The sequence below is a fragment of the Gavialis gangeticus genome, unplaced genomic scaffold, assembly GCF_001723915.1.
Source record: "Gavialis gangeticus isolate Ggan-Ray unplaced genomic scaffold, GavGan_comp1, whole genome shotgun sequence".
Lineage (NCBI taxonomy): Eukaryota > Metazoa > Chordata > Crocodylia > Gavialidae > Gavialis > Gavialis gangeticus.
In genome coordinates, this window is record NW_017729009.1 from 7979840 (window position 1) to 7999052 (window position 19213).

General features: G+C 39.6%; 1 protein-coding gene across 1 annotated transcript in view; it reads left to right on the top strand.

Moving 5' to 3' along the window:
* Window positions 1-19213, top strand: part of CSE1L (chromosome segregation 1 like) — a 41346-nt gene that overhangs the window by 6963 nt on the left and 15170 nt on the right. The window contains exons 2-16 of the mRNA XM_019509890.1: window positions 5025-5120; window positions 5774-5916; window positions 7804-7905; window positions 8567-8712; window positions 9006-9096; window positions 9353-9460; window positions 10414-10506; window positions 12171-12338; window positions 12422-12551; window positions 13290-13355; window positions 14224-14426; window positions 15008-15092; window positions 16217-16278; window positions 18057-18193; window positions 18370-18473. Coding sequence (XP_019365435.1) covers window positions 5036-5120; window positions 5774-5916; window positions 7804-7905; window positions 8567-8712; window positions 9006-9096; window positions 9353-9460; window positions 10414-10506; window positions 12171-12338; window positions 12422-12551; window positions 13290-13355; window positions 14224-14426; window positions 15008-15092; window positions 16217-16278; window positions 18057-18193; window positions 18370-18473 — 1723 coding nt within the window. The 5' untranslated portion in view covers window positions 5025-5035. The remainder of the gene's footprint in view (window positions 1-5024; window positions 5121-5773; window positions 5917-7803; window positions 7906-8566; window positions 8713-9005; window positions 9097-9352; window positions 9461-10413; window positions 10507-12170; window positions 12339-12421; window positions 12552-13289; window positions 13356-14223; window positions 14427-15007; window positions 15093-16216; window positions 16279-18056; window positions 18194-18369; window positions 18474-19213) is intronic.

Here is a 19213-nt window from a genome sequence, read left to right on the forward strand (position 1 = left end):
CACAGATCTGGGGGGGCACATGCCTCCCCCAGGGGTTTGCACAGCAGCAGGAGTCAATCCCCACTTCTCTGGATGAGCCACCTGCAGCTCCATCCTGTACCCTGCTCCACCTGTGCAGCCCCTGCCCCAGCTCCACTCCCTCATTGTGAGGGCCTTGGTCTGCTCCCCCTACCCCTTTCTTCCCCGCAGACTTACCAGCCAGACTTGGCTCTCCATGCTGCCTGCTGCATTCCTGTAAATCAGCTATTGAATCAGTATCGGCTGATATAGTCTATTCATAATGGGCCATCGGTATTGGCCAAGTAAATCTTTATCGTGTACCCCTAGTTCTTAGTTGCCAACTGTGGTAAAATATTACCAGCAGTGATAGCTGAGAGGAAATGGAAAATATCAGAACACAAGACCAACCTTGCTGCAAGTGTGTAGGCACCATCCTGTGCAGCTGAGTGTGAAAGAGAAAAAGGGTTTCTCTCTTTGTTTTTTGAGAAGGCTTGGCAGTAAATGTAATACAAACACACACCCACCCCTCTCTATCTCCTCCTCCATCATCTCCTGTCAGATAACCTTGTACAATCAGTTGCTTGGCATTATTTTTTTACAGTCATGGTGGGGAGAGGAGGAATTCCACTCAGACTGCTATGTGACTCCACTTTCTATCTTGCCACTAGGGAAATCCTAGACTTCCTTTCAAAATACTGTTGCTTGGTGATTTAGAATTAAGCACTAACTTTCCATTAAATTCAAATCTGATAATTAATACAGCAGAAATGCAGAGTTTTCCAAATTACTTTTATGGAATTTCACGAAGAGAAGACTAGGGAAAAGGAGCAGTATGTCATGCTAGATTTTTTTCAGCTTCTGATATACCAGCCCTGAATTAACATGGTTTTCTCCTTGAAGGATTATTTTAGTATGTCTCCAGTTGGATATTTAGCCAGAGAAAATTTCAAAAGCATTTTTTTCTGCTCTAGATGTACTTGTTTTCTTTAATATGCACCTTGAAGCCTTAATGTTATGTCTTTTAATATAAGCAAAGTTGCTAATAATATTTTGCCACAGTTTGTAACTAAGAACCTGCTCACCACAGTTCATGAATAGATCCATTGTTGTTGAGCTGAAGCTGACATGAGCCTTTTTATTTCAGGGAGACTGCTTATATATGGGAAGCAAAGGTGTGGAAAGGCACCGTAAAGGGACTTCATTTTCTTGTTGTGTGTGATGGCTTTTGTTATCTGATGGTACAGGGATCCTAGCAGAAAAGCCCATCCTGCTTTGGAGAATGAGAGTCTGAGATATAGGATGTCCAATGATCTAACACAGGGCTGTCCAGCTGGCAGCGTGTGGCATGCATGTGGCCCCCAAGGTGTTAAACTGCAGCCCCTACTGCTCCTCCCTTTGCTCTCTTGCTGCTCTCGCACTCTCCAGTTTCTCATGCTTGCCCTCACCCTTGGGAGTTGGATTGGGTAGAGCAGGGCAGGCAGGGCCTTAAATGGCACATTGGAGGCTGTGTATTGCAGTGGGGAGTCCCAGACCACTTAGAAGTTGGACAGCCCTGGTGTGACAGGAACAGATACAGTCTGAAAAAGTTTTGAAAGTCTGAATTCAGTAGATTGCTAGAGGATTCATAATTGTCAGAGTTAATTGTTTCCTCCAGGAGTTTCTAGGGAAGATAGACTTGTAGAATAAGAAAATAAGAACCTGAGGCTGACAGGAACAGTACGGGCAGTTAGCAGTCAACACTTTTTATCTTTCACAAGAACATCTCTTATTTCCTAGTGGTAACAGCAAAAAGCAAGAGCAGTATCTGAGATGAGAAATAGGAAATAGAGAAGGAAAGAAGTAATAAAAATGAAAAATCAACAAAGCCTGTCTTGTTTCTGTAAATCTTATCCAGTGAGCGAATGGGAAAGTGGACTGAGAGGACATTTGGAGTGTTTCTTACCTTTGTGGCCATTGGCTGAAGTCTACACATGTAACAAGTAAAACATGTCTGAGGATGGAGAAATATATATATTATATAGCAGTGTAATAACTTGCTATCGAGGTCTGGGCTTTGTGCTGCTACTGTCAGCCTGCTTGTTTCACAACAGTAGGTTCTGTGACTTGAAAGAGAAATTTATGTAAGAAGGTAATTTTTTATTTATTTTACTGAGATGGGTGGATGAATATAATTTGTATTGATTTTTTTTGTCTCTTACATGAATTATGATGGTTGATATGAGATGAGTTAATAAATGGGACCATAATTTGGAGGGGTAAAACTGCAGAGAAAAGTGAGGCCTGTTTTGAAGGCCAAGGCATAAAATGTGCTCCATGTAATGGCTACCCACAAACATGTTCAGGAGAACTTAAGTATAGGCACGTTTTTGCTGTCTCTTTAAAATGGTGAAAGTACCCTTTTAAAGGCAAAAACATACAGGCAGTCCTCAACTTACAACATTTTGAGTTGCAACGAATGGCACTTACAACGTTTATAAATTGACACCCTGTTTTGACTTTCTGACGTCAGTTTCGACTTCACGACGCTTGATTCAGTGCCATGCCATGACATGCCAGCGAACAAGTTTGCTGCGTTCCCCCTCTTCCTGGAGAACATCTGGCCAAACTTCCTTGGGCACTTTCTTTAAGAAAGCAGCCAAGACTCCAGAAAAAACCTGCAACCAAGACTCTTGAGAAGACTCCAGCCGAGAACCCTTCAAAAAGTCCAACCAAGAGCTCTTCAAAAAGTCCAGCAAAGCCACCTCAAAGAAGTCCTTCCAAATCAATATGATTGCTATTTACACTATAAATGCATGATGTATCTATATTACTCACCTATAATTGATTGAGTACAAAATTCTGGGTTATTTTTGGTGAAAAATAGGGTATCAGGCCTTGGTTCAGGAACCAATCCCCCATTTATAACATTGTTTCCTGTAGGAAAATCGGTTCTGAGTTACAGCGTTTCAACTTGAGAAGCCATGTTCAGGAACCAATTGTCATAAGTCCGAGGACTGCCTGTAGTTCAACAAAAGGTGGTCTCCAGATAGGCCCTTGAGTTCATACAACAATGCTGGAATAGGATGCTTGAGATTTCCGTTTAGGTTACTGAAGTTTCTGCTAAAACCCAGAGAAGTTGCAGGTCTGTGTGTACGTAGAGCTTTTATACTGAGCAATACACACAGCTGTTAGCAACAGTTGAAGTATCTTCTTGTAAGTTAAAAGGTTATAGAACAGTATAGAATTCCAGGATCACATTTGCCAAAATAGTAGTGTGAGAGTGCTTTTTGCACCGTCAAAAGGAAAAAGATGGGGGGATGGAACTGTCTACCTATGAGAAGGAGGCGATGAGGGAAAAATGATCCAGAGCAAATTACCAGTGACATATGCTTTGATTCAAGTTGAGTGACTGTTGTCAATTGAAAGATTGCCAAATAATTTCTGAATTTAACACTTCACTGTGATAAACTTGGGAGAGTCTAGGAGTGTGAAAGGAGAATGACAATTTGGGTTTGTCTACAAAGGGAATCTTCTATTCCAGAATAGCTCCATGTGTCAGCACTCTAAGTCTGGAACAAGTGTGGAATCATTTTGTAATAGCTATTGCTCTTTAAATTTACCCATACCCGAAACAGAATTACCTTTTTAAAGTGTGATCAAGCTCTTTGACTGTGGCTCAGTACACTTTTTTTTTTTTTATTGGAAATCCATTGTGCACTGGATTTCCACTGGAGTCTTAACAAAAGAAGGCTGATAAAGCAAGAGTCAGTGCTTTGGAAAACTTATCTGTTCTATCTGTGGTTCTCTAGGACTTTCAGTTTAATGGACAAAAAGCTTGTGGTAGTTTTATATAATAAAAAGAAGAGCTGCAATTTCTGCTTTAGCTGTTTACTTTCACAACAATTCCTGCTTTTGTTGGGAGTGGGCATATTTCGTACGCAGGTGATCGCGCGCTATACCAGATTTTCAGCCAGGGTGTAACAAGACCCTGGGTGCCTTGAGATCCTTTCAGGGGTACCATGGGTGCCAATTAATGTTAGCATTGTTATCATGATCAAAATTTCTTTACAAGTTGAGTACCGAGGGTTTGAAACGGGCTCTCCCCACAGGTGGTACCATGGCAATCTTCAAATACTGTCTTGATGTCCATCTTGCTGGGGTCATCTGATCCCAGCAGTCTTTCCTGCCCAAGTGCAGAGAGGCTGGACCTGATGATCTGTAAGGTCCCTACCAGCCCCAAACAACTATGAAACTATGATTCACAAAATAAACCCAGAGATTTAAAATAGAAATCCATAGTTGTAGCCTTTTTAATTCTGTGTAACAGAAAAACTGCTCACATTTTTCCATACACTCAAAAAAAAAAAAAAAAAAGAATGAAAACTAAGAGCTGGCATTTTCTGAGCTGTGTTGCAAGTTTATCCAGCGGTACCTTGAGAATGTCTAGGAGTGCCTCAAGTGTAAAAAGGTTGAGAACCACAGCACTACACATTTACGCCAGTGTAACTTGTACACACGTGAGTTACACCACCATGTAAAGTAGATGGATCAGCTCTCCAGAGGTCCTGTAATAGGTCCTGTTTCAGTGCTTTGCCATTAGGTGGAAGGGGAGCTGATAACAGCCTGTTTGTGTTCAGCAAATGGCTACCCTGCGATGCTATGGACTAGAACTGCCAATGCAGTTGTGGGTATGCTGGTGTGACATATGATGAAATAAGCTGTTGCTCACAAAAGCTTATGCATCTCTGATTCAAGTACTATGTAGTATGCATCTCAACTTGACACTGATAGAAGGCAAGGTAATGCTCGACTTTCCAAGGAACTTTTTTACTCTGGAGTACAGTGAATTCTCTTGGTATAGGGCTATATGTACTGTAAAGGCAGGTTATACTAGTATGTGTTGTAAGTCCACATATTGAAATTGCATATCCCAAGTTATTTTGTATTCAGTTTCCTGACAAATAGATAGCACAGAACGTATTTATATCTTTTGCTTAGAATGGATTTTTTTGGTTGCATTTTTGATAAAATTGCTCTATGTTTAGGTTTTGCCAAAATGGAGCTCAGTGATGCCAATTTACAGACGCTAACAGAATATTTAAAGAAGACATTAGATCCAGATCCTGCTATAAGACGTCCTGGTAAATGTTTAACAATATATAGCTCTTGGCTGAAATGTGTGAGATCTTTCTCTTCTCTCTGCTTAAGCTGCCATTGAAGTTCATTTGGCATGATGGTCTTACTTAATGATTTTGGACTAGTTCGAAGGAAGTGTGTGAGGGTTGCATTTAAATATAAACAATCTCTTTAACTCCTTTCCCTATTTCTTTTTTTTTTTCTGTTCATATATTTTCCCATTTTGTGCCATCTTATCTGTCTTCATAATGTTTTCACTGAAAATAAGTGATGCTGTTCCAACACATGGATAATGCTAATTAAAGGTAATCCAGGATTTGCTGCTAGAGGGTTATGGCTGTTCTAAAAAAATGGTGAGGATGCAGTATTTCCACAGCCTGCTTTGAATTCACAGCTTTTGTTTGTAGTCAAAATGCTGACAGATATTTAGAAATAGCACAGCTATAATTTTTTTGTTGAAATAAAAATTAATTCTGTTCACATACTTTGATTCTTGAAAAGTGCTGATGAAATATTAGGCTGCTGATTACTAACCAGTGTCCTTTCTCTTGAAGTCAACATTGAAAAATGATAAGACCGTAGAAAAGAAGGTTCTGTAGGTTTGATATATATGCTTTTGTTTGGGTTTTTTTGCTAAACTATGCACATTCTTTTACAGCGGAAAAGTTTCTTGAATCAGTTGAAGGAAACCAGAATTACCCGTTGTTACTTTTAACGCTGCTGGAAAAATCACAAGAGAATGTCATCAAAGTTTGTGCCTCTGTAACATTCAAAAATTATATTAAAAGAAACTGGAGAATTGTAGGTATTTTAGTTACTAGTTCTGTTAAGATATTATATCTTCTTTTTATGTTAGTAGGTACTTTGAGATGATGGATGGAATATCTTGGGGGAGAAGTGGGGAGGAGAACAACACTTAATGTTACCAAGGATTGCAATTTCAGTGTTGGTGACCCTAAAGCCTTAATTTTATCTCCTTGTACAAGCACTGGCATTGCTGTAACAGATGAAAGAAAAAGATGTGTTTTTCATATGCATTTGTGCTAAAAGTGCAATACGGGGTGACTTAAGCCTGGTCTAAACACTAAATTATACCAGAAAATGCGATACAACTTCAGTTAAAGAAATTCAAGAGCGTTTTCCCTTTGGGCTTGGCCAACTGAGGCATTGTAGTTCAAACCTGTTATTCCTTGTCTTGTGATTCTGAAGTATTCTTGGCTGAAAACGTTTCAGCTTTTAATGAAATTTCACTTACAGTGGAAATTATTAATTAGGAGATTGTTTAGAGGCGCACACAGCAGCTAGAAGCCAGAACTGTCCTGATAGTAATTAGATGCTTAACTGCTGTTCATAGAATCATAGAAAATCAGGGTTGGAAGGGACCTCAGGAGGTCATCTAGTCAAACCCCCTGCTCAGAGCAGCAACATCTCCAACTAGATCAGGGGCGGGCAATTATTTTGGGCAGAGGGATGCTTACTGAGTTTCAGCAAGCCATTGAGGGCCACATGACAGGCAGCCCAGGGCAGATTAATATTAATTTTCTAAATTTTTTAGGGTCCCCATGGGCCGGATAGAATGGCCTGGCGGGCTGCGTTCGGCCCCTGGGCCTCATTTTGCCCACCCCTGAACTAGATCATTCCACCCAGGCTAGATCATTCAAGCCAGTTAGTCCATTAATTAAAACTGATTACTATTAATACATTTGATCTTCTTTTGAAGGTATACATTTGTAAATATTTTCCCAGGATGATACAAACGATCATAAACTGACTTTTAAGTCAGAATTTGAATATCTAGTGACAAGTGAGAGACCTTTTTTGTCCATTCCTGTTTGGTAGCCACAGAGGGGCTAAATAAAAATTTCCACATATTCAGTTTCTTTGGTCTAATATTTGCCAAGTGTTTGACCCACCTACTTGGTTTGTGCCTCCACCAGTCAAGTACTAGCAGGCCCAGCTCTGCTTAACTTCTGACATCAGACAAGATTGGTCCGTTCAGTCTGGTATGACCACAGGAAGAAACTGTACAAAGTAATGACAAATGTTACACCTTCACAGTCTATTGCAGTAACATTTATGACTAAACTGTTTGTCTACTGGTGTCATATCAGAAATAATAGGTCAGATTTGAAGCAGAAATCTGCTAAAGGTCTGTGCTTTGCTGCTGTCTGGCAAGGGGGATCCATGCCCAAAAGACGATTACAGAAGCATTCTTGTGTGTATAAAAAGGGGACGAGCCACATACCTCTTCGTATGATTCTTTTATTCTGCAACATACAAAATAGTCTTTAATAAAATCCTGGGAAGCTGCAGTTGTATACAACAAAATAATTACTTGGGGTATAGTATCCGAAATGACTGAATTCAATATCAGTTTGGTGCATGCTTAACTGCATTCAATAGAAATACCTTAATTTATTTCCAGTTCCATTTAAAAGTGCCATGAGGTGATTGGATAGCTCTTAAAACAAGCAATTCTGAAGGAGAAAAGTTGACTTTTGCTGTTAAAGAAACATTTAACTTTTGCTGAATTTTTATAATAGCTCCAACACTTACTGACGTAGGCATTGATAAATTATCAAATTTGTTTTGTTTTACACTGAGTTTCCTTTTAAATACAAGTCAGAGCTTTGACTCGCTTTACAGAAAAGTAATATGTCTATAATTTTTTTAACATTTTTCTTTCAGGTTGAAGATGAACCAAACAAAATATGTGAAGCAGATAGGATAGCTATTAAAGCCAACATAGTACCCTTAATGCTTAGCAGTCCAGAACAAATTCAAAAACAGGTAAGATGACAGAAAAGAAGGTGAATTAAATTGTTTCAGTGAAGCTTTTACGTTATAGAAATGTGCTTAGAGGTTCTCCTTAGGTGACAGACATCCATCTTGCTAGACAGTGAATGTACGCATCAAAAGGTTTAGGACACACATTTTTATGATAAAAGCAAGTACAGTAAAAGCTCTGTTATCCGGCATCCCCCAGGAATGGGGGATGCCAGTTAATCAAATATGCCGGTTAATCAAATGTGCAATGTCTGGTTCACTCCCTGGCGTAAGTGTGCTGGGAGACAGGGAGGGGAGGCCCCATGCAGGCTGCTTTGCCCTGGGCCATGGGCCGAAGAAGTGATGAAATAAAATTTGGCTTACGGCAGCGAAACCAGAAGTCCCCTGGAAGTGGTACTTCCGGTTTTGCTTTTGCCGCATCCCTCGGACGCTGGTTAGTAGAGTTCTCCAGCTAATAGAGTGCTGGTTAACACAGCTTTTGCTGTAGATGAAATAGAGTAAGTTACAGAAGAAAACATCTTTCTCAATCTGTTAAGTTTAGTAAGTAGAAGTCTCTTTCTGGGTATTTGTCAGGAATCAGTCACTGTAATGTCTAGTACTGATAACTGGGCTATTCACAAATGGTTTGCTGCAACTATATAAAATGATTAAATTTCCTTTCCAGTTAAGTGATGCCATTAGCATTATTGGCAGGGAAGATTTCCCTCAGAAATGGCCAGACCTGCTGACAGAGATGGTGAATCGCTTTCAGAGTGGAGATTTCCATGTCATTAATGGGGTTCTTCGCACTGCACATTCTTTATTTAAAAGGTATTGAACATTCAGCATGTGCATTGCACAGTCTCTATTCAAATGTATAAAGCACTGCTTCTTGAATTTTGTTGAGGTGTTAATTATTTGTGGCTTCTAATTGAAGCTTGTGACTTGGTAGATTTAGCTGGTGTTCAAATCTAAAACCTTATGTGGTCTGTTTTTTAATGTTAGCAGTTCTTGGATTGGCTTGACTGGACTAGTGTCAAATAGAAGAGTTTCTTAGAAATGATTGGATACAAGTTACATTAGAATGAAGTGTTATGACCTTTTTTATACCTTTTATTTGTCAGGTACCGCCATGAGTTTAAATCAAACGAATTGTGGACAGAGATCAAACTTGTCCTCGATGCCTTTGCACTACCTTTGACTAATCTCTTCAAGGTACAAGATTATTCTTGAGATTTTGTTGAGCTTGTTTGAGGGATGTTTTAACATTTAAAATTGGCTACTATGAATTTTTAAAAAAACAGAAGCTATCTGAACTTGCATTTCACATGGAAATTGGGAGAACAGCACTAAAACTGTCAGCACCATGAAATGGCTTCTGAATAAAAATATACCATTACATGACACTGTAGTACTTCAGTACATTGGCAGAAAAATCTGTGGTACCTATTAATTCTTTTCTTTTTTCTAGGCCACTATTGAACTTTGCAGTACACATGCAAATGATGCCAGTGCTTTGAAGGTTCTCTTTTCTTCTCTAATTTTGATTGCAAAGTTGTTCTACAGTTTAAATTTTCAGGTGAATTTCACTTTTTTCTTTTGGCTCTGTACTAATGACCAATGCTGTTTTGCGTGTAGCTTGAAGGGTTATGTTATCAGTCAAAATAATAGGTATTAATCAGTGTTATGGTGAAGGGATCAACCAACATGTGAAATAAATCAAAGGGCATTCTGAGCTGAATGACCCGTTAGTAGTCAGTTTCTGCCTCATTTCTTTCTGGTCTATTCAAATCTTAAGGAATTGGGAGGAATGTAAAAGCAACTAGTTTAAATGTGTACTGCAGAGGACTCTCAACAGCCAGACTCTGTGTTTGTAGGCAACTCTGGCACTTTAAGTCCACGCTACAGTTGTTGGCATGACTGCAGTTCCTTGTGGACAAGTCCAATCTTCACTAGAACTAGTTTATACTACTATAATAATAAAGCAATATTATTCTCTTATCCTAGAGACGAGATCTGAATTGCAGTGCTATAAAATAAGCATACCCAATTTAAACGCTAAGCTGCCTTAAACATTTCAAAACAGTGATATTGAGTACAAGCCCTGTAAGTATAAGGTTTTGGAAAGAAGAATAGGATTGAGCTAATGGGGTAATAGAAAGGAAAATATTTTTTATCGTAGGTCCCCATGCTTCTTTGGAAGAGAAAATCTAACTTCTTTCCTTGTTTCACTATCTGTTAAAGCTGAGTCTTGTAGAATATACTTTGGTTGGTTTCTGAAGTGCAGAATGCTAGATTTTTAAAAAAGTACTAAAGATAAAAGCTAGTCTGAAATGACTGTATTGGGGCTGATGCACAATTTTCTTGTGTCCTGATGCATCGTCTTTTGAGGAAGTTGACTGCTGAGTTACCCTACAGTGTACAGCATTCACTGTGACTGTTCATGATGTAGATTAGTCTAGTCTATCAAATTGGTGTAACCAGAGATGAGTTTTAAAATGGGGACTTATTTTCATATGCTTTCTATCACAGGATCTTCCTGAATTTTTTGAAGATAATATGGAGACATGGATGACAAATTTCCATACTCTTTTAACTTTAGATAACAAACTTTTACAGACTGATGTAAGTATTGAATAAAACTTTGAAGTGGCAAGTCTGTTTGCAGTGGGGAGGAGTGAATGAGGATTGCATTATCTAAGTGTCCCAAGTTTCCGTGGGGTTTTCAACCTTTTTAGTAAGTGTTTCCCTGGCAGCCCCCTTTTTAGTAAGTGTAACCCCAGGGAGGAGGGGGTGGCGAGTGGCTGGATGTGGAGCGGGGAGGGGAGTGGTGGGTGGCCAGACGTAGAGGGGAAGAGGGGGCTGGCGAGCAGCCAGATGCTGAGTGGGGCAGGGGGTGGCGAGTGGCCAGACATGGAGTGTGCGGGGGGCAAGTGGCAACAGCATAGCATTTGTACAAGTGCGGTCCTGCCTCAGCCCTGCTCCTGTGAGTCAGCAGCGCAAGGTGGCAGTACTCCATCCCTGCCTGCCCCCGCGTAACCCCTGGGACCTTTCAAATTAGCCCCAGGAGTGCGTGTATCCCCAGTTGACAACCCCTGTTGTAGGTGAATGCAGTGGAGAGTGTACTGTCATTAACAGGGACTACGTCTTAAGGGAGGTAGAGAGCCTCCAGGTGTGCTGCAGCATTTTGAGCTGGAGCCACACCCCTGCCTGCTGCTGCTGCTGCACATGCAGACAGATGGGGAGCCTGGCTCCAGTCAGGCGGGGGCTGTGGCTCCAGCCCAAAATACTATACCCCCCACCCTTTCTAACCCCCCCCCCCACGTTCTGTGTCCAGTGTGCCGCGGTGGTTTTTTATTTAGGTAAGTGTGGGGTGGGGCAGAGAAGGTTGGGAAACACTAGTATAAATATTTTGGTTTAACACTTGCTGCTGTTAAACCTTGTCAGTTTAACAGCAGTTTCAGTTAAACCTTGGCATCTGTTCAGTTACTCATTTGTATAACCTTTAAGTGCTTCAGTAAGCAGTCATCAAGAATTGAATCCTTTTTTAAAAGACTACCAATGTACTTGATTTGCCAATGTGTTCTAGATGGTAGTAGTACAGTACTTTGCCACTTGATGGAGCCACCACTTTTTTTTTAAAATGCTGCTTTAAGATGTATGGCGTGTATATTGAGGACATGCAGCCAGACTCCTGTTCACCTGATTAAACCCTCTTTTCACCATACACAGGGTGCATCTATACAAGACACTGACTGTGCAGTAGCTGAATAATACTGCGCAGTACAGTGTCACAGCACCAACAGTGCTAATATGTTACTGTGTAGTATTATTGGGCTACTATGCTGTAGAGTCATTTAAAAGATGTTCACTAGTGCTACTGTGCAGTAACTCTGGTTACTGAGCATTTATTTAGTATTTGTACAAGTAAAAACTTTTACTGATACAAGTACTAAATAAACGCACAGTAACCACTGCACTGTAGTGTCTTGTGTAGATGTGCCACTGAGCATGTTGTCCTGCTATATTTGGGAATGCATTAGTGCAGGTTGAAACCATTTGGAGGGTAAAGTAATTTCTCACTCTCATATTTCTTTTTAAATGTAGTTACTGTAGTATAAAGTTGTGACTTGTACTTCTGCATAAGACACTAAAATGTATCAGCTCCAGGGAAATGGTACTCAGATTTCTACTCTTGTATTTCAAACTTCCAGACAAAAAAAGCAGTTTTAACTCCAACTGGTGTTGAAATGTGCGTGTTTGACGTTTTTAGTTTTGTTTTATATAAGGATGAAGAGGAAGCTGGATTACTGGAACTGTTGAAGTCACAAATTTGTGATAATGCTGCTTTGTATGCTCAAAAATACGATGAAGAATTCCAGCCCTACCTGCCTCGTTTTGTAACAGCAATCTGGAATTTATTAGTCACAACAGGGCAGGAAGTTAAATATGACTTGGTAAGTTAATAATTATTTTTTGTATAGAGTTTCAGAATAAACTGGTCATCTGAGTTAAAAATGACTCCTTTTATGTGTTCTAGTTGGTAAGTAATGCAATCCAGTTTCTGGCCTCCGTTTGTGAAAGACCTCATTATAAGCATCTGTTTGAAGACCAGAATACATTGACAAGCATTTGTGAAAAGGTTATTGTTCCCAACATGGAATTTAGAGGTAACTGCATTTTTTCCTTTAAAAAAGAATCTTATTGCAGAAAAGACTGATAAAGGGCAACTTTTGAGTTAGTGATAATTGTGTTGCTTTCATAGTAATACAAGAGATCATGATGGGCCCTATGCATTCTAATGCAACCCAAATCTTTGTAATAGTATGCTGTCCTCTTGGGTAACCTGTTGAATTTCTGTGACTAAGATCATATTTAAATTTGTGATGAAATAAAACTAGTAGCTTACATTTAAAGTGAATAATGGTGCACACAAACACTTACCTGAACAGGCTTTCATGATTGATCCTTTCAGCTGCCCTGGGACGTTCCCATTTCTCACATGCATTTTAAATATGCTTGATATTGAATGTATCCTGCATTTTTCTGCACCAGGATAACAGCTCACAAAAAAGTTGTGCCATCTTGATTGTTTGAAGCATTTAAATACAGGTTAGATGAACACTTGGTGAGAGAGTTCAAAGAGTGATCATTCCTGCTTTGAGAGGAAATTGGACTAGATAACTGCTTTTGCTGCCCTATTACTCTCTGATTTTTATGACTGTAAGAGAGAAATGTCTTCTGTAAAGCATTAAGTCCATTGTGCCTTATAGATGACTCAATGCAACTTGTTTCCAGTAATTTTATAGATTAAAAATATAACCATGGACACAAAACAGATTCTTTTTTGTCATGAAACGAAATTCAGTGGCGAGTCTGAGTGAAAATTACTTACATTTTCTCCGTAGCTGCTGATGAGGAAGCTTTTGAAGATAATTCTGAAGAATATATTAGAAGAGATTTGGAAGGATCAGGTAATGCACATACTTATATTAAGAAGGCTTGATCTTTGCTTCAGTTCTTTAGAACTATATTTAATCTACTGAATCTGGTCTGATCTCTTCAGTTGGAAGGTCCATTCTAAGCTCAGTCATAAGAGGCTTACCCAGAGCTTGATCAGGGAGTAGCATGTCCATTGCATATGTTCAAAATAAAATCACAACTTTCTCAGACTTATTTAAAAGTCAGTTAATTGCTACGTCCCTTCATCTGCAAAGGTTTTAAATATCGTTCATATGAAAAATTGGTCACGCATCAGATATACATTTGATATCTTCAGAATGAACTTGAAGTTTCTAGTACAGAATTGACATAAAACATTGCATGTTATATGTACTTTGAAGTCACTTGGAACATAGTGAAGGCATTCTGTTACCTCTGAGTCCTTTCGTGTTAGTTCCATTTGCCATAAGTGTATTTTGTTTGATGCCCAAAATAAATTAGAAAATGCTTTTCTTTTGAAAACAAAAGTTTTATGAGGTTGTCCTGAAAATTGCTAGCCTAGGTGCCTCTTTCTTTTCATTATTAAGTCTTCTTTCTGACCTGAAATTTCATGTTTGCCTGTCAGAATTATTCAATGGGGAATAATCAGGTCTAGGTGCCGACAACATTATTGAATACTTTTTCCTATTTCCTGGAATAAGGGCTTAAGTCTGTTCAGCTTCTCAAGTCTGGTGCATGGATTCAAACATGTCCATTCTTTGTTCATAACACAATAGAATATTTGACCTGATGTCATTCTTGCAACTTGTTGTGCATTCAGTATAAGCAGCATGATGGGTATGAGAGTTGGATCTATTATTCACTTTTTCATATTTAAGAAATATTGTTCTTGTCTCATAGATATTGACACCAGGCGTAGAGCAGCTTGTGATCTAGTCCGTGGCTTATGCAAGTTTTTTGAAGGGCCTGTAACAGGGATTTTCTCTGGCTATGTTAATTCCATGTTGCAAGAATATGCAAAGAATCCATCAATCAATTGGAAACACAAAGATGCAGCCATTTACCTTGTAACATCGCTTGCATCCAAAGCTCAGACACAAAAGGTACTTGTACCCGCCTTTTTTGTTTTACAACAGCTATACCCAGTATTTGTTTCTTGTAATTCATTCACTGTACAACAATCTGTTCACATTAATCTGTAGACCAGTACATAAAATTTACATTTTCCTGGTAGTGGGAAAACTGAAACAGTGATTGTATGTGACTTGTCTAAATCTTGAGAGGAAAGCTATTGCCATAGCCAGAATTGAAACTGGGGAATACCTCGGTCCCTTCCTTTTGCAGTACACTGCATATCAGTATCAGTATTTAAATTAATAGGCTTCTAATGTTTGATATCTAATAATAGTGATGCTACTACCTGTGATATTTTTCTATCCTTTTTCAATTCAGAACTATTACACTTGAGCTTTTAGCACTGCAGCTAGTAACTGGAGGCCGAAACAATGTACAGAATCACTTGGATAGAGGATATTCTATTTGAGAGTACCAGTGTATTGTCTAGACAGTGTGGTGATTTGATTGCTTTATGAATATCTAGATAAAATTGAGTGCCTTTATGAAAATCAGCCAGAAGGATAGATGAATCATGATGTCTATAAAAATAAATGACTTTCTTTTCTAGCATGGAATAACGCAAGCCAATGAACTTGTAAATCTGACAGAATTCTTTGTGAATCACATTCAGCCTGACTTAAAATCAGCCAATGGTAAGTTTTTTGTATTCCAGTATTAGTATGAAACCCTCTTTTATCACACCAAGGTTTCTTCAGCTGCCACTTGACTCATTAATAACATTTCTTGCATGCAAAAGTCTGAAGAGTATTTGTTTGGCCAGAGCCCATGCCTGCCTCTATTTTGGGTAAGGTTCAGAAATTTGGTTGTTAGAGGCTAAATTCTTAGTTTTATGCTACAAAAGTTCATTCTGTTAAAGCATTTGGTGGGGAGGAGGAAGCTTTTTCACATTTCCAAAACATTTGATTCATGATAGAATATTATCTTGGTCCCAAAGATACCTTCTTTCTATCAGCCAAATTTATACAAATACAGATATATCATAGTGACTTTTGGTTATTAGAGATGGTTAGAAGCAGACCTGGAAGAGGAATCGCTGCATGAAAGAGTACAGTTTGAGTTGTATATGCATTTGATATTTGCCAGAAACACATATTTGTTTATTTAAAAAAATCTCGAAGCTTAGTGTTCAAGTGTTACCTGGATTGTTCAGTTTCACAGAATGTTGGCCAGTGCCACATCATCTAGCTGTGGAGCAGGGCACTGAAAAGCCTGCCAGTTATCTCAATCCAGAGAGAAATACCTGATCCTAAAGTAGTCGGTATAAAGCAATGTTTCGCAACCTGTGGGTCATGACCCAAAATTGGGTCGCAAAAATATATGAGAGAGTTTTGAACAAACTTGAAAAATTAATCAACAAACTTGAAAAATAGATTCTCCTTTTAAAGGAGAAATGCATGGGAACCTGTGGCTTTTCCCATACAGGCTGGCAGAGTTCCAGGCTGCTTGGGGTGCTTGGGCCCCCTGCCGCCACACACTGGAGCGGTGGCCTGGGGGCAGGAGGCAGCAGGTCGGAAGTGAAGGGGTAGTGGGTCAGAACTGGCCATTGATATTTACAAATGGTCCTGGTACAAAAAAGGTTGAGAACCACTGGTATAAAGGAACACGTTTGTTTCTGTGCTGTATCAATACTCTTAAAGCACTGTGCTCAGATAATAATAAATCCACTGGGCTGCTGTCAACTCTACATGTAACTTTATTACTGAATATAAAGTTTATAAAAATGGCGTAAAGCTCCTACTATGCCTTTCATTTACAGTGAATGAATTTCCAGTTCTGAAAGCTGATGGTATCAAGTATATCATGATTTTCAGGAACCAAGTAAGTTGGGGTTTTTTTGTCCTTATATTAAAGTTGTTTAGTTTGCAGTCATTTTATACTTTCACAAACCTAATTAACATATTCTGTCAACATAACACACAATGTTATTTCAACCACCGCCAGGTCCTTCTTGCTGCAGCTGCCCCCCAGAGCCCACCCCTGGGCTGCCCAGCCACTCCGCTCCACCACTGTTGCCACCACCTCCAGGCTACCCAGCAAGACAGTGGTAGCAGTGAAGAGGAGCTGCAGGGCAGCCCAGCGGCTGTAGGGCTCCGGGAGACTGCAGCAAGAATGGCCCAGCGGTGGCGAAGCAGGGGGGATGCTGTTTTTCCCCCCACTCCAACCAGCAGCTTCTGCCCGGCTGCTGCCACTGCTCAGCATGGGCAGGCAGTCTGGAGCGGCTGGGTTGGGGCTGTGCACGCGGGTTCCAACTAATCTGTAGCTGGTCTGCTCCAACAGACCAAGTTCGGAGCGGGTGTGGGGTGAGCCGGGGTCAGAATGGTGCGCGCAGGTTCCTGCCAGTACCCATGGGGCTGGGGCCTGTAGTGGCAGTAGCCAGAAGAAGCTGCCACTGCCTGGGCTGCCTAGAAACGCAGTCCAGCTGTGAAGCTGCCCCAGCCCCACTGCATACCCGGGGAACAGCAGGATGCATCATGGGCCAGGCAGTGGCTGGGCCAGGCGGGACCAAGGGGCCTGCTACAGGCTGGGTAGAATCCCTACGTGTGCTGGATGCAGGCCATATTTTGTCCACTCCTATTTTAGTGTATTAGGTGGAAATATACCCTGCCGTCTGCAAAAAGTGTGCATCACAATCCACGATGGATTGTTAGTTCTTAAAGTGAACATCATTGGTATAAAAGGCTTATTAATCTTCAGTTTATTTGAGCTGTGCAAGAATTCGTAGAATGATGAACATTTAGTATTTCATTTCTAACTGGCAGTATTTTATGACTCTTAGCAGTTCCAAAGAATTTTAACAGCTTTGAGCAATGCCCTTTGTCATGACAATTTTAATAGAGAAAGGACCCTCCCCATCCCTAGTCCTTTTTCTTTCTTTCTTTCTTTTTTTTGGATTTCTGAATAGTAACAGTTGACATTTTGAAATGAAATCCTAAATGATGTCTCTGTTTGTATTAAGCTTCTCAAGGTTCAGGTCTTTGACTCTTTAAAAAAAAAAAAGGGGGGGGGAGGGGCATGGGGAGGAAGGGTTGGCATGGAAGTAGGCTGATTATACACTACTGAAGTCAGTAGCTGTAGTGAGAGCAGAATCTTAACAGTCGCACAAAACATCTTGTTTACTCTTTATGCTGAACAGTATCTCACTCAGTAAATGCTTCCATTTTTAAAAATCAGGATCACTACACACACACACAGTTACATATACTGTAGCGGTTACAGGAAAGGAGAAGAGTATTGTATTTAATTACAGACATAGCTAGAGAATTGTAAAAATGATCACAGTTAAAGGAAAATATTAACATAGAAATTCTTGGCATAATACATTATTAATGAAAATTGTTTAAATAATATTGTGACTGTGTGGATGTTCTGAGGAGTGGTGATTTTAAGAATTAACAATCAGCTAGGTAGCCCTTGAGATGCTGGTTTATCGGGAACCATAGCTACTGGAGAAGCCTGCCAAAGATTCCGTTTAGTCTGCTGCAGAACTTCCAGTTTTGAAATATTCATCCTAAAGCCTGGTTTGTTTTAGAATCGGATGCCTGTATTTTGAGAAAATGTCTATAAATGGTTATGTCTATGATGCTATGTTTTTATAGGTACCTAAAGAACAACTTTTGGTGTCTATCCCTCTCTTAATCAATCATCTTCAAGCAGAGAGTATTGTGGTTCATACTTATGCAGCCCATGCCCTCGAGAGATTGTTTACCATGAGGGGAACTAACAATACTACACTGTAAGTTTCTAATTAGAAATAACTTTCTCGCCAATAAGTGTTTGGCATTTCAGTTCTTGAATTTCTTCATATAGGTGTATTCTAAATTGTTCAATTTGTAAGAGGTTTGGGTGCGTATGTGCTTTTTCTTTGATAATATGTTTAAGCATTACAAAACTTTTTTTTTTACTTTACAGCATTACAAATACAGAAATGGCACCATTTGTGGAAGTGTTGCTAACAAACCTTTTCAAAGCACTGACATTCCCTGGCTCATCAGAAAACGAATACATCATGAAAGGTAAGAGCTTCAATATTATGCTTTGAAAGAATGACTTAATTTAAAAGCCACTAGCTACAAGTCTCTGAAAGTCAGGTTTTTCAGATGTGACTTGCACAGACTTCCTAAAATGTTTGCATTTAGTGTATACCTACTCTTATTAAATAGAGAATTAATGTAGCCCAAATGTATGACCAAGAAAAATAAAAGTAGAGTGGTCTTGTATGGGCCAAGAAAGTATTGTTGGATACAATAACTAATTAGCTTAGGAGCAGGAACCAGAGCTCAGGGTGGTGCCCACCTGACTGAGCTACAGAGCTATCCCCCCTCTAGCTTGCTTTCCCTCTGATCCCACGAATCTTGTATTACTTTCTATACAAGTGCCCTGCTTCTGCAGGAGGGATGGAACATTCTCTCAGTCCTGTCTAGCCTGTAGCTTTATTTTTAGGATGCTCTCTTTGGAGGTGGATTTTGATTTTCTCAGGCTTAGACCTTGGAACCCAAGTCTCTCACTTCCAGGGCAGATGTTCTTAATCTTGCTGGGGCCAATAAGTGAAAGGGCTAATTTTTCTTATCTTCTCTTGTTTACCAATTGTAAACTTTTCTACACAGGAACTATCACAGTTAATTCAGTGAGGTTCTGGTCTTGGCTTAGTTTAGTTCTATTATAACAGTGATGATGGTAATTTGAAAAGAAGGGATTTATGCTTTCCAGTTCATCGTCATAAAGGTAAAATTCTGTCTCATTTTATTTTACAGCA